The sequence below is a fragment of the Chiloscyllium plagiosum genome, unplaced genomic scaffold, assembly GCF_037043375.1.
Source record: "Chiloscyllium plagiosum isolate Xiang-an unplaced genomic scaffold, Cpla_swu_hap1 HiC_scaffold_19, whole genome shotgun sequence".
Lineage (NCBI taxonomy): Eukaryota > Metazoa > Chordata > Chondrichthyes > Orectolobiformes > Hemiscylliidae > Chiloscyllium > Chiloscyllium plagiosum.
Window position 1 is genome coordinate 18,080,356 of NW_028270157.1, and position 18,230 is coordinate 18,098,585.

Genomic DNA, 18,230 nt, shown 5'->3' on the forward strand with positions numbered 1-18,230 from the left:
TGCCACAGGGATCAGTGCTGTAAGCACAAGTATTAACAATATTTATTAATGACTTGGATGAGGAAACTGAATGTACTACAGCCAAGTTTGCAATTAGGTCAGAAGTCACACGACACAAGGTTTTGGTCCAGCAGGATTATTTGAAATCACAAGATTTTGGAGCACTACCTCTTTGTCACAGCACCTGATGAAGGAGCAACACTTGATGTGTGACTTCTGGCCTTGTCCAGCCCAGTCTAATACGGGCAGCTCCGCAACAAAATGTGGTGGAAAGGCACACAGTCTGCAGAGGCAAATAAACAGTTCAGTGAGTGGGCAAAACGGATAGATGGAATCTAAGGTGGGGAAGTATGAGGTTATAAACTTTGTTGGGAAGAATAGAGGAACTGAATATTATTTAAATGGAGAAAGACTGCAGAAAGCTATTGAACAATGGGATTTGGGAGTCCTAGTCCATGAATTACAAACAAGCTAAATTCAATGAGTAAAAGGGAAGGCCCAGGATTGTTGGCATTTTTCTCACAGGGAATTGAGTTAGACCCCATCTACAACCCCCTGAGAAAAAGAACTGGAAATGACATCATCACAGGAAATGACACCACCAACCCAAGGAAACCCAAACATATAAATAGAAAGCAGGAATTATCAGCAGTGCTTCACCCAGAGGCCCACTGAAGATGTTACCTAGTAGGGTAATGAAACGTCTGGAAATGAACCTTCCAGCTCAGCGAGCAAACCTACATCCGGAATGGAGTAGGGACTGTCTTATGAGGAGAGACTGAATATATTGGGTCACTATGGATAATTTAGCATGGCCAATCCACCTAACTTGCATATCTTTGGACTGTGGGAGAAAACCAGAGCAGCCAACAGATACCTACACAGACTTGGGGACAGCATGCAAACTCCACATGGCCAGTCACCCAAGGGTGGAATCAAGCTCAGGTCTTTGGCAGTGTGAGGCAGCAGTGCTAACCATTGAGCCACCATGCTGCCCAGTTTCTGCAGATTAAGAAGGCAATAAACTAAAAAAGGAAACCTAGTCCTGGGGCTTATCTCTGGAAAGATCAAATAGGAAAGGAGGCGAGTTACGTTCAGTCTGAAGGAAACCTTGATTAGGCAATGCTTAGAGCACAGTGCACAATTCTGGCTTCCATATTGTAATAGGGGCTTATAACCTCAGGAGAAGGAGCAGTTATGATTACAAGGGTTTACACATCAGAAAAGGTTGGCAGAGTGAAAGGAAGGCCAAGGGGTGACCTTTTATGTCTTTAAATTCTGGAAGGTTTCAATAGAGTGGAGGTAGAGAGAATAATGCCACCTGTGAGAGAAGGCATAACTAGAAATCGCAATATGGGATAGTCACCAAGATATCAAATTCAGAAGAAGCTACTTTAGCCAAAGAGTGGTGAGATTGGGAAACTCATTCCAATGGGTGTATTTGACATGAATTTTAAATATGCTTTCAAGAGGAAGGTAAACAAGCAGATGAGGGAGAAGTCAACATGGTTACACTGACCAATTTCTATGAGGAAGGATGGGGTAAGCTCAAATGGAGCATAAATGTCAGCATTGACGTTATGGGCTGAATGGCCTGTTTTTGTGCCAGATATTTTATATAATCCTAATGGTATGACTTTGTCAAAATTATAGCTTCTTCTGCCTTGATGTGGAATTAAAAACTTTTGTTTTATAACACTCAGCATCTCTTTGATTCATTCTCTGGATGTGATTATCACTGGCACCCCAGTTACCATGAGAAAGTAGTGCTGGGTCTTTGTTCATCACCGGAGTCCATGTAGTGATAGTGTTCCGATGGTAATATGGGGTAGAGGATTTAGCAATGAGAATGATTGTGATGACACAAGTCAAAATGGTGTTTGAGTTGGGGTGATTGGTTGTTGATGAAGGTATTAGCACTCTCAGGATTATTCAGCAACTGCTACTCAACCATGGAGTCCCATATTACAGTGGATATTGTAAATTGTTGCTTAAGCCATTTCGTGTTCTTATAATAATATGGCAACACGAGTGATATTTCCCACTAACTGGATGCTGCTACCACACAATTGATCCAGGTATTGTATGAATTTCAGTGTCAGTGCAATGCAGTGTAAATCCCAAAGATGGCTGATTGAATCAAACAAAATGTTCCTTCTGCTGTTCATAACAGGTAGAGTAAAGACTGAACTCAATCAGCCCATGCTTGCAAACCCCAAAATAAAATGTCTGCTGTTAGAGTTATGATTCTCCAATTGGGTAACGCTTGGCTGAACAATCCTGAATACACTAATAGCTACACAAACAACTACTTTACAATAATCAGTTTAGCCCATAATATGGCTCATGTATGCTTGCCGGAAGTGACAAGCACTCATGCACAGGAACCCATTCTCTGTGTCAAAAATATTATGTTCAAGCTGTGTGCTTTTTTTTAATTACCTCAGAGGCTGGACTCACATTTTACCTGATGATGCCTCAGCCAATCAGTCTTGGCTTGCCAACCAATCAGCACCCTTTTATTCTATAGTATAAATTGTTGCAGTTGTTTGAAATTTGGTATTCTTGCATTTGTCCTGATGAGTGCAAGGTAAAAACTTTCAACATGTATACTTATTTCTTATGTGCACATCAATCGTGATTATTTTGCTATCACACAATGATAAATAACCATAAATAATTAAAGAAGCCTGTTATTTGAACCCTGTAGGCATCACGGGCAGTCATTCACAGTGCAGATATAACTTTCCAAATGTTGGAGGACTGGAGAAATGTGGATCTGAATAGCATCACTAAACAGACCCTGTACACCATGGAGAATTCCCGAGAGGAGCACAGGAAACTCATTGTGAAATGTAAGAATGAATTAGTCACAAGATAGATATTCACAGTTAGTCTCTCCACTCACTGACATCTGCCTTAAGCTTTCCCTTTTAAAGACTTGTCAAAAAGACTTCCCAGAACAAATAGCCCTTGCGCACAATCATTTCTCCCAACGCACAACAGAAAATGTCACAAATTTTAAAGGTTTTTGAATTATTTAGCCATGCCTAGTTATTAGTAAACAAGTGTTTAACTTGGATGGATCTGGCAGACAAATGATGGAGGTTCAATGGTCTTCCTTTATGTTACCATGCTCTGTCCAGTTATCTTCCTGAAGTTGTCTTTGAAATGTGGCCCCTGCTGAAATACAGAGGCAGGATTCAACTGCACATAGCAAGATATCACAATTGCATAAAGGTAGATGTTCAATTAATCTGTATCGGTGAGGTTAGCTGAGGGATAAATATTGGACCAGAGACCTAGAAAGAACTGCCCTGGTCCCTACAAAACTGTGTTCTGGGATCTGTCAAGTCTGTCAGTGACAAGAAATGCCCCATTTCTGGGCAGCCTAAAGCCTAGCTGCTATGGTGCCGTGTTATCACCATCTCCATATTGAAGACATGTCCAGGTAATGTTCTGCCCCCTTTGTCTGCACTGAGACTAGATCTCCCCTTGCAGAAGCTAGATCTTCCCATGCAGTGACTGGATCTCCCTGCTGAGACTGGATCTCCTTCTGCAATGAGACTGGATTTTCCCCTCCCAAAGGTTGGATGTCCCCCTGCAGATACTATATCTACCCCTGCAGAGACTAGATCTCCCCCTGCAGAGACTGGATTTCCATTAGCAGTCAGACTGGATCTCCCTCTGCAGCTAGACTGATCTCCCTCTGGTGTGAGGCTGGATCTCCCTCTGCAGCTAGACTGATCTCTCTCTCTGGTGTGAGGCTGGATCTCCCTCTGCAGCTAGACTGATCTCCCTCTGGTTTGTGGCTGGATCTCCCTCTGCAGCTAGACTGATCTCTCTCTGGTGTGAGGCTGGATCTCCCTCTGCAGCTAGACTGATCTCCGTCTGGTGTGAAGCTGGATCTCCTTCTGCAATGTGTTTGTTGTCTGCCAATCTGTGTGATTGCAGTAATGTTCCTGTGTCTTTGTCACCACCGTAGCTCACTGGCCTTTTCTGCACCTTTCCATCTCTCTAGTGTATCAGGAATTTGATCATCTTTTAGAGGAGCAATCACCCACTGAGTCCTACATTGAATGGCTGGATTCCATGGTGGACAGATGTGTTGTCAAGGTTGGTAAGCAGAATTTGACTTCTCTTCCTAATCTGAAAGCAGAGACATGAAAGTTCCTGAGTTTCTAAATACCTGGAAAGAGTAAATATCTGAATGTGTGGGATGTGGTGAGAGGTCGTGAAGAAGCAGTACAACAATCGCATCTTAGGAGGACAGCATGGACATGATGGGTCAAATGGCCTACTTCTAAGCTGTAACAAATTAACAATTCCATGAGACTATTTTGAATATTTCTTCACTTGTTACTGTTTTCTTGCTTCCTTTCATGAATGCACTGACTGAGTGCGTTTCTCATTGAAAAGCTCCATCTCGTGTGCCTTTCTCTTGTGCTAACCTTTTGAGTGAAACTGATTTACGTAGGGAGTGGAACTCAGCGGTGAACAGCGGAGATGCATTTAAGGAAATTCTGGACAATTCCACGAGGGAGAAAGGAGCAGGAGTGTATCTGGATGGGGTGACATTGGGAGGGATAGACGCCAGCATGGACAAGCTGGGCCAAATGCTCTGTTTCTGAGCTGAGATGTTAGATAATTTATCTGGAGGCTAAGAAGACATGTGAATCTATAATAAATGATAGTATATGGTAGCAAGTCACAAGTCAGGAGTGTGATGGAATACTCCCCACTTGCCTGGAAGGCTGCATCTCCAGCAAGACTGAAGAAGCTTGGTGCATTTTTCAGGGGAAATGTGGAGTAATAGGGTGGGAATAGGTATGTGTGGGATACTCTTCAGAGGGTCGATGTGGACTTGATTTGGGCCTAATCCCCACTCAAGGGATTCTATTCTTATCTATTCTACTCAAAGCGCCAACCAGCCAGGACAAAGCACTTAACTGGCACCACATTCACAAGCATCCACTCCCTCCCCTGCCAACGCTCAGTAGCAGCAATGTGTACTATCTACAAGATGCACTGCAGAAATTCACCAAGGACTCTCAGACAGCACCTTCCAAACCCACAACCACTTCCATCTAGAAGGACAAGAGCAACAAATACCATCACCTGCACATTCCCCTCCAAGCCACTCATCATCCTGCCTTGGAAATATACCACTGTTCTTTCAATGTCACTAGGTCAAAATCCTGGAATTCCCTCCCAAAGGGCATTGTGGGATCTACCTTCAGCAGGTGGACTGCAGCGATTCAAGAAGGCAGCTTACCACCACCTCCTCAAGGGCAACTAGGGAACAGGCTATAAATGCTGGCCCAACCAGCAAAGCCTAAATCCCTTGAGTGACCAAAAACACAATGCAGATCTGTAGAGGAGCAGATGAACTTTGGAGTGCATATCCATGACAGTTGTTGGGATTTGAATTCAGTTAATTAATCTGAAATTGAAGGTTTGTCTCAGTGATGGTGACCATGAAACAATAATCATTTGTTGCAAAAACATTGGTTGACTAAGGCCCATTTAGCGAAGTAAATCTGCTGTCCCTACTTGGCCTGGCCTATATGTGACTCCAGACCCACAGAAATGTTTTTAATTTCATCGTAGAATGTGGACATTGTTGGCCGGGCATACAATTATTACCCTTTCTTAATTGCCCTGGAGAACGTGGTGCTGAACTGCCTTCTTGAACTGCTACAGTGTTCAGGGATGTGTAGGTTAGGTACATTAGTCAGGGGTAAATGTAGAGTAATAGGGTAGGGGAATGGGTAGGTTACTCTTCGGAAGTCGGTGTGGACTTGTTGGGCCAAATGGCCTGTTTCCACACCCTAGGGATTCTATGATCAGTCCATTTGGGAGGGAGTTCCAGGATTTTGACTCAGTGACAGTGAAGGGATGGCAATATATTTCTAAGTCAGGTGGATGGGTGGGGCATTTACAGGGGCTGGTATTCCCCTTTATTTGCTGCCCTTATCTTGAAAGTGTTTCAAAGCTATCTAAAGAGCTTTAGTGAATTTCAGCAATGAATTGCCGATGGTACACACTGCTGCTACTGAGCGTCAGTAGTGGAGGGATTGAACGTTTGTAGATGTGGTGCTAATCAAGCCTGTTGCTTTGTCCTGGATGGTGTCAAGCTTCTTGAGTGCTATAGGAGCTGCACCCATCCATGCAAGTGGAGAGTATTCCATCACACTTGTGACTTGTGCCTTGTCGATACTGGACAGGTCTTGGGGAACCAGGAGGTGAGTTATTCGCTGCAGGATTCCTAGCTCCTGACCTGCTCTTGTAGCTACATTACTTACATGACCAGCCCATTTCAGTTTCTAATCAATGGTAATCCACAGAATGTTGACAGTGGGGCATTTGTAATGCTAACGCCAATGAATGTTAAAGGGCAATGGTTAGATTCCCTCTTGTTGGAGATGGTCATTTTGGGCACTTGTGTGGCTTAAATGTTATTTGTTATTTGTCAGCCCAAACCTGGATATTGTCCAGGTTTTGTTGCATTTGGGCATGGACTGCTTTTATAACTGAGGAATCATGAATGGTATCGAACATTGTGCTATCATCAGTAATGAGGGGTCAAGGCTGAGTGCTTGAGGAGTCCATAACCAGTCACACCAGGTTAAGGTAGTTGGTTTAGAGGGGAAACGTTTTCATCCAGAGACTGGTGGAACATGAAGTCACTGCCTAAAAGACTGGTGAAAACAGAAACACTTGTGCTAATTTTAAAAATTACTATTCTATCATACTGGACTGCAGGCCAAGGGCTGAGAAATAGGATTAGATTAAATAGCTCTTTGTCAGCTAGCACAGACAAAATGGGCCAAATGGCCTTCTTCCATTCTGTCAATCTCTTTCCCAGCATTTGAATTAGGAACAGGAGTAAGCCATTTAGTGCTTCAAGCTTGCTCCACCATTTGGTAAGATCATGCTACCTCAGCCTTACAAGCATCCATAACCCAGTGTCTTCAACAAGCAAGAATTCCAAAGGCTCATGCTCTTTTGAGAAGAAAAAGAATTCCTCATCACTGTCTTAAATGGGGAATCCCTGATTTTTAAACTCTGTTTCCTTGTTCTAGTTTCAGACACAAGGCAAAACTTCCTATAATCATCTGCTCAGTCAGGTTCTCTCTATAAGTCTCAATAAGATATTAGCTTAGATTCCCTACAGTATGGAAACAGGCCCTTTGGCCCAACAAGTCCACACCAACCCTTTGAAGAGTAACCCACCCAGACCCATTCCCCTACATTTACCCCTGCCTAATGCACTTAACCTACACATCCCTGAACACTATGGGCAATTAAGCATGGCCAATTCACCTAACCTGCACATCTTTGGACTGTGGGAGGAAACTGGAGCACCCGGAGGAAACCCGCGCAGACAGTCGCCCGAGGCTGGAATTAAACCTGGTCCCTGGCGCTGTTAGGCAGCAGTGCTAACTACTGAGCCACTGTGCCACCCATAAAGATATGATTAAATCTTCCTACTACTGTAAGAACTTCAGTATTTGATAATTGGGAAAAATCCCACTCAAGCTCACTGTTCTGTTTCTCTTCGTCAGCAGAGGTGGTTTTTTTTGGTGAAGTCTCATGCATAGTCAACTGGAAGAAGGAATCTTTCTCTTTATTGCTTCCTATTTAACTCAGGGGCTCAGGCTAAATGTGATGCCGACTGAAATTGCTTGACTCTGTGTAGATTGACTTTTCAACTCAGCAAGTGGAATTTGCAATTTGAGCCACCCATTCTGCAGGTAAAATAGGTAAATCTCACAAAAATCACACAGGTAACAGAGGATCACTTAAATAAAGTTAATATCGCCCAAGGTATTGCCCTCTGGATAAGGGAACAGGATTCCAGGAGAAACCAATAAACTTTGTGAATGAGACACTTGGTCTGATTTGTATCATTTACTTCCAAATGGAGCTCCAATGTGAGCAGTGTGTTCATTTCCCAGTGTTACTGTTTTTATTAAAACTGTTCTGTCCACAATTTAATAATAAGGGGTGCGTGGGGAGATGTTGCTTGGGTCTGAGAATTCTCTACTGCAGAGGGCTGGGGAAGCTCTATGTATGATTGATCGATTTCCGATTATCGATGATAGGGATGGGATGAGTTATGGTCATTGAAATCTTTGACCAGCCATGATTGTACTGGATGGAGGGCCAGGCTCAATGAGTTGAATGGCCTACTTTTGTTCCTGTGTTCTTTCTATCTATATCATTGAAAGCAGGCCACAACAAAGTTCTAAAGAATTGGCATGATTCTGGGAGGTCTTGTGACATAGTGGATATAACCCCTGCCTTTGAGCTAGAAGATCCAGGTTTGAATCCCACTCCAGGATTTAGTGGCTCCAGAACGTGGTCAAACATTGATTAGTGATTATTGACCTGTTAATCCTGTAAGTGAGGGTTTCTGACTCTCCCGCCTTTTCAGGCAATGACTTCCGGACTTTCTCCAGTTTCTGGGTGTCAAAGATTTCTCTTGAATCCCCTCAGAACCTCCATGCTGTTACCTTATATCTTCACTCCCTGGGTATGGGAGGTGATAAGAGCTGAAGCGAGGTTACTGGTAAACCATGCATTATGCAGAGTGAGTGCCTATTAAAGTACAGCCTCTGGTGATCTGTTTCAGGAAAGGTATATGATTTGTTCTCCTCACATGCTATTAAACACATTTAAGTATAAGGCATGTCTGGATGTAGGTTTGCTCGCTGAGCTGGAAGGTTTGTTTTCATTAGTACCCCACTCCTCCTACCCCCCCCCCCCACTCTCACTAGTATCCTTACATACAGATGGGGAAGGACATCACTCTGACTGGAACAACACATCCATCCTAGGACAAGCCAGAGACACGCACAAGAATTCCTAGAAGCATGGCATTCCAACCGAACCTCTATCAACAAGTACATTGGCTTAGACCCCATTTACCACTCCCTGAGAAAAGAAAGGAAAGGACATCACCACAGGAAATGACTTCAACAACCCAAGGAAACCTAAACACATAAATAGAAAGCAGGTAATACCATTAGTGCTTCATCCAGTGGCTCACTAATGATGTTACCTAGTATGGTGACGAAGCGTCTGAAAACAAACCTTCTTGCTCAGGAAGCAATCCTACATCCAGAACCTCCAACTGAGTTGCAAATCTCAAAACTCTCTGTAAGGCATTGTTCTGATTCACGGAGCTCAGTATCAAACTAGGCTAAACCCTTGTCCCATAGCTGCTCTCTGTTAGGTTTGGGGTCAGTGTTGCCTGGGCAGCAGCCCTGTATAATGTATGGGTCTGAAAGGGTTAATACAGCAGAGTTCCCAATGATAATGTCACATGGATCAGTTTAAGATTTTGAAGAATTGAGAACAAACACCAGGTCTTCCTCAAATTTTCTGTAACAATGCCTATTGTATCAATGTAACCTGTAATTAAGATTATAGTAAAATACTATGGAGATTGGGAATAAAAACAGCAAATATTGGAGAAACTCAGCAGGTCTGGCAGCATCTGTAGAAAGAGAAACAGAATTAGCCTTCCTCGTCCAGTCTGATTGTTCTCTTTGACTGAAACAAACAGGAAAATGTTTTTATTTTAATCCTGTTGGCAAAGGTGGCAGAGCAATGAATGGAACAGACCTAAAAGTTCCCAGAGCAAAAGATAAAGGGAGTGCTCATAGTAGTAAAAGAGAGATTGAGATGCAAAATGAGTGTTAATGATAAGTGTGAATAATAAAAAGAAGTCGGCTCTGCTGAGAGCAAACCCATGCAACCAAGGCATGGGCATAGTGGGGTCAAGTGGAGAAAGGAATATAATCAAAATAGAGGACAGAATGGTCTGAAGTTGTTGAATACAATGTTGAAGCCTGAAGACTGTAAAGTGGCTAAATATAAACTGAGGTGCTCTGCTCCTGCTTGCACTGAGCTTTGTAGAATGTAAATGTTAGCATCAGAGCAAGATGGTGCACTGAAAAGGCCAGCAAGTTAGCAGAGCAGCGTGGTGGCTCAGTGATTAGTACTGCTGCCTAACATTGCCAGTGACCTGGGTTCATATCCACCCTTGGGTGACTGTCTGTGTGAACGTGATATGAGTGTTGGGAGATATGTGTGTTCCTTAACCCCTCATTACGTGGAAGTGCCTGTGTTGGACTACAATAGACAAAGTCAGAAGTTACATGACACCAGGTTATGGTCCAACAGGTTTATTTGACATCCCAAGCTTTTGGAGCGCTGCCCCTTGGTCAGGTGAAGTGAGGAGATGACACACAGGCACAGGATTTATAACCTGAGAGATCAAAAGGTCATACAAATGGCATGAGTGGAGTGTCGACAGACCAAATAATAAGTCTCTGCAGGTGATCAAGAGTGTCAGACAGTGTGAGTAAAGTGTCAAGAGCTGGATAACAAGTGATGGGATGTTCTATAATCTGATTAATTAAGAGAGAGAGGTAATTAAAAATAAAGTAGTGCTGGACACAAATCAAATGACTGGAATAACATGCTAGGTATGAGTTGCATGCTGAGGGTCAAACCAAAAATAATAAGTAATCCAAAACTGTATAAATTAATTAAGGGAGAAAGATCATAAGTTATCAAGGTGATGTCAAAACCAGAGCACTCAGAGGAAACCCACTTAGATACGGAGAGAATATGCAAACTCCACACAGACAAAGTCAGAAGTCAAACAACACCAGGTTATAGCCCAACATGTTTATTTGAAATCACAAGCTTTTGGAGTGCTGCCCAAAGAAGATTTTACAAACACACAACGGTGTGGTGGGGTCGTATGTAGCATGACATGAAACCAAAATCATGGTTGAGGCTGTCTTCTTGAGTACAAAACTTGGCTATCAGTTTCTGCTTGGCGATTCTGCGTTGTTGTAGAACATAGAACATAGAACATAGAACATAGAACAATACAGCACAGAACAGGCCCTTCGGCCCACGATGTTGTGCCGAATATTTGTCCTAGCTTAAGCACCCATCCATGTACCTATCCAATTGCCGCTTAAAGGTCGCCAATGAGTCTGACTCTGCCACTCCCACAGGCAGCGCATTCCATGCCCCCACCACTCTCTGGGTAAAGAACCTACCCCTGACATTCCCCCCTATACCTTCCACCCTTCACCTTAAATTTATGTCCTCTTGTAACACTCTGTTGTACCCGGGGAAAAAGTTTCTGACTGTCTACTCTATCTATTCCTCTGATCATCTCATAAACCTCTATCAAGTCACCCCTCATCCTTCGCCGTTCCAATGACAAAAGGCCTAGCACTCTCAACCTATCCTCGTGCAACCTATTCTCCATTCCAGGCAACCTCCTGGTAAATCTTCTCTGCATCCTCTCCAAAGCTTCCACATCTTTCCTAAAGTGAGGCGACCAGAACTGCACACAGTACTCCAAATGTGGCCTAACCAAGTCCTGTACAGCTGCAACATCACTTCACGACTCTTGAATTCAATCCCTCTGCTAATGAACGCTAATACACCATAGGCCTTCTTACAAGCTCAATCCACCTGAGTGGCAACTTTCAAAGATCTATGAACATAGACCCCAAGATCCCTCTGCTCCTCCACCTTACTAAGAACCCTACCGTTAACCCTGTATTCCGCATTCTTATTTGTCCTTCCAAAATGGACAACCTCACACTCGACAGGGTTGAACTCCATCTGCCACTCCTCAGCCCAGCTCTGCAGTTGTGATCGAAGGCTGAACGTCCCTGACCGCTGAAGTGTTCCCCAACTGGGAGGGAACACCCTGCTTGTTGATTGTTGTGCGGTATCCATTCATCTGTTGCTGTAGAGTCTGCATGATCTCACCAATATACCAAGCCTCAGGGTATCTTTGCCTGCAACATATGAGGTAAACGACATTTACCGAGTCACACGAGTATTTGCCGTGTACGTGGTGGGTGGTGTTCCCATGTTGATGATGGTATCCATGTTGATGAACTGACATGTCTTGCAGAGGTTGCTTTGGCATGGTTGTGTGGTGTTGTGGTTGAAGTTGTCCTGAAAGCTGGGTAGTTTGCTGCAAATGATGGTCTGTTTAGGGTTTGGGAGATGTTTGAAGGTGAGCAGTAGGGTTGATCTTGACAAGATGTTCTTTGTCATCGATGCCATGTTGAAGACTGTAAAGAACAGGGCGTACTTTCTCCATTCCGGGGAAATACTGGGACAATGAAGGGTAGTCTATTGGTTGTACACGACAGGTACTCACGTGACTCAGACAATGTTGTCTACCCCAGACGTTGCAGGCAAGGATGCACTGAGACATGTTATCTTGGCGAGATCATGCAGACACTACGACAATGGATGAATGGACCCTTCACAACAATCACCAGACAGGCATGTTCTCTCCCAGATGGTGAACACTTCAGCAGACAAGGACACAGCAACACAAAGTCGCCATGCAGAAGCTGATAGCCAAGTTCCATACTCATGAAGACAGCCTCAACAGTGATTTTGGGTTCATGCTGTGCTATGTGTGACCCCAGCACATTGTTCTGAATATGTAAAATCCTCCTTACTGTCCTGTTTTGACAACATCACCTTGATAACTTATTATGAAGTTTCTACCTTAACTAATTTGTACAATTTTGGATTACTTGTTATTTTGGTTAGATCCTCAGCATGCAACTCATTCCAATCATTTGATTTTTTGTAATTATCTCTCTGCTTCAATTAATGGGATTGTAGATCATCCCGTCACTTGTTATGCAGCTGTTAAGACTTTACTCACACCATCTGACACTCTTGATCACCTGCAGAGACTTATTATTTGGTCTGTCAACACGCCACTCACACCATTTGTATGACCTTTTGATCGCTCCGATGTTAAATTCTATGCCTTGTATCTTCTCCTCACTTTATCTGAAGAAGGGGCAACACTCCAAAAGCTTGTGATTTCAAATAAACATGTTGGGCTGGTGTCGTGTGACTTCTGACTTTGTCTGTGTGGAGTTTGCACATTCTCCCCATGTCTTTATGGGGTTCCTCTGATTGTTCTGGTTTCATCCCATAGTCCAAAGATGTGCAGGTTGAGTGGATTAGCCATGGCAAATGTAGGATTCCAGGGGTAGGGGATGGGTCTGGGTGCTGTATGGAGGGTCAGTGTGGACTTGATGGGTTGAATGGCCTGCTTCCACTCTGTAGGGATTGGATGAAATTAGTTGCTAATATGGACTGAACAGCCATGAGAAGTAGACATTGGCTACACAAACCAAACTGCCCTTGAGCTGATTAGTTGTCTCTAAGCCAGTTGAGGGTGCATCTGAGGTCACATGCAGGCCAGACCAGGAAAGGACAACAGATTCTTCCCCAGTGGGTGTTGGTGAATCAAATGGGTAATTAAGAATGGGGAACAAATGCTGGCCTTGTCAGAGGTGCCCATAGCCTGTGAAAGAATAAAGAAACAACGTTTTCATCGTAACATAAGAGAAAGGATCACTATTTAATTGTGAGATAATTCAAAGATTCACCCTCCTCTATTCCAAATGACCAATACTTCAAAAATGTTTGTTTTGTAGGTTGCTGCACAGAGGCCTGGGAGTTTGAAGAGACTGGCTCGGCAATTTCTATTGATGTGGTCCTGCTTTGGGACGAGAGTTATTCGGGACATGACATTGCACAGTGCGCCAAGTTTTGGTAAGTTATCATTCATTCAGTTTTGTGTGCACTCATCTTGGTGACCAAGACCCTCTTGCAATCACATCACATAGAATAGACTGCATCACAGAGCAAAGCCCAATTATAATCTTACCTTCATTGCCCTGTCATTCTTTATCCCAGAGAGTAATGGTCATTGAATACATTGAAGACTTTGTTTGGCAGCTTTTATGGGAGGACAGGCCTGAAAGTGGAAAACAGAACAGAAGGGTAGTGTTGACAGTGAGGGGAACTGGATATACACTTCAGGAAGTTAGGCTTCAGTTATGTAGGGCATCAATGAGACCACGTCAACTGTGTACTGTATTAGTCCCCTTATTAAAGGAAGGGTGTAAGTGTGTTGCAAGCAGTCGGAACAGATTCATGAGACAAAAACAAGGATGGGTGAAAAAAACTGAAAGAACTGCAGATCTGGAAATCTGAAACAAAAAGCAGAAATTGCTGGAAAATCTCAGCAGGCCTGGCTGCATCTGTGGAGAGAAAGCAGAGTTAATGTTTCAGGTCCAGTGACCCTTCTTCAGAACTGATGATAGCTTGGAAAAAGATGGTTTTTATACAGAAGATAGGATGGGGGAAGGGGGAAGGGGGGAGAATAAACAATAGGTGAAGGTGGACCCCAAAGAGAGAGAGAAACAATTGTCTCCATTAAAGCTATTTATTTCTGCCAAACTGTCCTTTAACCATTCCTTTATCTGTCCAACTGTTTTTCTCACATAGAACACCAAATGCACTTCTGGCAAGGCCCAAGGCAAATATATCCTCTCACACTCCGCTCTTTTTGAGTACCTTTATTAAAGTTCCCCCAGCTCTTGCTGCTCTCTGGAGAACAATGCCATCTCTCCATGTAATTAAAGTCTCACAGCTCTAAGACAATTGTGATGGATCTCCTTAATGTGCAACATGGCACTACGAGTAACATAGCTGTACATGGGAGGAGGAGAGAGTTGAGGAACAGTGGGGGGGTGAAGGGTTAGCAATCTGGGATTCAGTAATTCAGGGAATAGATCACAGGGTGACTCTGTGATTGTCTCTGCCTCCATAGTGCCAAAGTCTTGGATGTCACTAAACATCTGCAGAATACCGTGAAGGGGGAGAGTGAACAGCTAGATTCATGCTTCACGTTAGGACCATTGTAGGTGGGAAGCGGAATGAGGTCCTGCAGGCATGTTTTAGAAAGCTGGAAAAAATATTTTACTCATGCAGAAATGAGAGACCTGTTGTCAAAGCTTTTTATCTTTTGCTCATCAGGACAAATGCAAGAGTACCAAATTTCAAACAATCACGTCAATTTATATTACAGGAGACAGCAATGGAGAACCCATTAGGAGTTAATGGATGATAATCAGTCAAGCTGACAATGTGGTTCTGTACACTTGCCAGAAGTGACATGCATTGATGTAATGGACCTGCTGTCTGCAAACAAAAGGAATATGTTCAAGCCTGGCACCTTTTCTGAATTCCCCAGGAGCATGGGAAGCCTATGGTGCTGTATTGCTTTTTCATAGCATTGCTTCAGCTAATCAGCACCCTGTTTTGGAGAAACGCCTGAGATGAAAACCTTTACAGGACTATAGGGAAAGGACAGGGCGAGGGGGACTAGCTCAGCGAGGAGGCAGGGCATGGCAGGGGAATAACCTCCTTCCTGTGCTGAAAAAATTGTCCAACTCTCATTCAAAATTCCTACCTTGTTGGTCCGTTTGGCTGCTACAGTTTTTGAATAATTTTACATTTTCTCCCCTTTCTGGACAATCATGTTGTGTGCACAGTTTTAAAAATTGACATTTTTCTTTTTAAAAAAGTGCTGTTTTACACACGGGCTGGTTGAATTTTGCTGACTCGGTTCTTACAGTGAGCTGTGGCAGCTCAGACAGCAAGTTTCCAACAAAGAAACTGCTCCCCTCCCCGTCTCTGCATTTCAAAGGCACGGCTGGGGTTGGGGAATATTTTGATAAAGGTTTCCTCTCTCAGAAATGACTAATTGACAATAGCCACCCTCCATGAATCGCTGCGTGTTAGCGTTTTATGGGGCTGTGTGCAAGTCTCTTTGTGAACTGCCATTGGTGTTTACAGTTGGTACCCCATAATATGGAGATTGTATTATCCAGTGCAAGTTAAAAGCATGAAGTCTCTTTCAAATCCAATTCCTTGATACTGTCTGGAGAAGAATGTTTCTTGTTTAGTGTTGCACTTGCCCTTTCTTGCTGTTCTATTCAGTCAGTCTGTCATTTTTAATACATTAGCCCATGCATTTTAATTAAAAACGACTAGTTTAATGCATCTTAACACATTCATATTTCAGTTGAAAAAAAACCCACGGGGATTCCTTTGCAACAAAAAAGTACCCAGTGGCACCAAAGAAATGGTTATGAATATTGCTGCTTTATTATGATAATGTTAGTCTGGCAAAACCAATAGGAAAGAGAGTCCTCTGCATAATCGCCAAGAAACAAACAAGTAAATGAAAATGTAATGGAACCAAGCGAGGTGGCTATTCACCTATTTAATCTGAACAGTGCCTGCAAAAGCAGCAATGGAAGGGCTCAGCTCTGCTGTTATTCATGCCCCTTTCAACTTAGCTCATTTGTTGATGAAACTTCAATCCACAACTTTGGCATCTCGAGACTTCACTGCTCCAATCCTTTCTTCATCAGGGTGGCACGGTGGCTCAGTGGTTAGCACCGCTGCCTCACAGTGCCAGGGACCCAGGTTGAATTCCATGCTTGGGTAACCCTCTGTGTTGAGTTTACATGCCAACCAACCCCACCCACCCCACCAAGCGTGGGTTTCCTCTGGGTGCTCCAGTCGCCTCTGACAGTCCAAAGATGTGCAGGTTAGGTGGACTGGCTGTGTTGAATTGCCCACAGTCTTCAGGAAGGTGCAGGCTAGGTGGGTCAGCTATGGGAAATTCAGGGATTGTGTATGGGTGTTGGTCTGTTGGGATCCTCTTCGGAGGGTTGGTGTAGACTTGATGGGCCAAATGGCCTGCTCCCATGCTATCGGGATTCTATAATTCATCTTCTTTGGCAGTTCCTCAGGATGGCTTGCATCCATTCCAGTTGGTTTGGGTTTTGTGGTACCTGGAGCCACAGATGGTGAGGCAGAAGGGTGAGATGCGCTGGGTTGCATGAGCTCTTCCCGCTGCTCGAGCTTCCTCTCCATATACACCACTCGGCGATGCCCAAAGCTGTCGGTGCCTTCACAGCTGCTTCTTCTTCAGTTTGTGCATTCCAGGCCAAGTGATTCCCGCATGTCGGTGGGGGTGCTGCATTTATTTACGAAGGCTTTCAGGGTGGCCTCCTCGTGATCATTCACCACTGCACAGTTCAGAGTAGAGCATTTGTTTAGGGAGTGTAATGTTGGGCATGCAGATAATATAGTCTGCCCACCGCAACTGATCATGCATGAGCAATGCTTCAGTATTGACCTAGGAGAGGACGCGCACGTTGTAGGCCTATCCCACTGGTGCTTTGCAGGATTTTGTGGAAGCAGTGTTATTGATAACTCTGCAGGGACTTGAGGTGTCAGTTGGACATGGTCCATGTTTCTGATGCATACGGGAGGGTGGCACCATGGCTGGACCGTGAGCTTGGTGGTTTGAGGCCTTGGATTTCAAACATTCTGTATTCACGCATCCAAAGGCTGTACTGGAGTCGATGTTAGATTTCATATTCAATGTCTGCTTGCTCTGAGAGTAGGCTCCCGAGCTATAGGAAATGACTCACATTATCCAGGGTCACGTTATCGATTTTGATGGTCAAGGAAGGGCGATGCGGGGGACAGTGTTGTGCGGTGGGAGTAGGCTGGTGGAGAACCTTTGTCTTCTGGGTGTTTAGTCTGAGGCCCATTCTCTCATACTCCCCAATGAATGCATCAGTGATGGTTTGTAGCTTGGTCTCTGAGTGTGCACACATGTCAGTGTCATCTGACAGACGTTGGGTTGGTCTGCCTGGAGGCATCAACAATTGAATTGTTTCCCACTCATCCTGTTAGTTAGCTCCTCTCTGGCTTGATGTAGCTGGGGTGGAGTGTTGCAGTGAGGAAGATGGAGAAGCGTGTTGGTGGATTGGTGCAGTCCAGACTGCACTCCTGTTGGGTCTGCATTGGATCCATTGGTGAGGACCACAGCTTGCAGACCACCGTGAAGCAGACAGGGAATGATGACAAATTTCTGCGGGCAGCTGAATTAGCTCAGCGCTCTCCTGACGAGCCTACCATCGTGCACTTTCCATGTTTCTGGTAATATATGTTGAATGGTTCCCACAGTCTGTACACAAAGCCAATTACAGCAGAGATAGAGAAGACATGAAAGTCTGGCAAGCCAGGAGTACACTAAAGTTACATTTCTCCCAACAGCTCCCGTTTCAGAATGAAATTGCATGCAGCATTACCTGCATTTATAACTTACACAAGTTACCCAATATATATGTTCCCAAAGAAACCGATCGTTCATTAACAATGTGTTCACTCTTGTCAATTCCACTTTGGTCAGCCTCTGCACATGTATTCTAAACATATACTTTAAACCATGCTTATCACATAAGAGCATGGTTGTCCCTGTAGTATCTGCT

General features: G+C 43.9%; 1 protein-coding gene across 4 annotated transcripts in view; it reads left to right on the forward strand.

Annotated features, from left to right (window-relative positions):
* Positions 1–18,230, forward strand: part of rfx4 (regulatory factor X, 4) — a 145,208-nt gene that overhangs the window by 90,035 nt on the left and 36,943 nt on the right. For all 4 annotated transcript variants that reach the window (XM_043708850.2, XM_043708851.2, XM_043708852.2 and 1 more), the window contains exons 11-13: positions 2,711–2,855; positions 4,022–4,116; positions 13,524–13,641. In XM_043708850.2, coding sequence (XP_043564785.1) covers positions 2,711–2,855; positions 4,022–4,116; positions 13,524–13,641 — 358 coding nt within the window. The remainder of the gene's footprint in view (positions 1–2,710; positions 2,856–4,021; positions 4,117–13,523; positions 13,642–18,230) is intronic.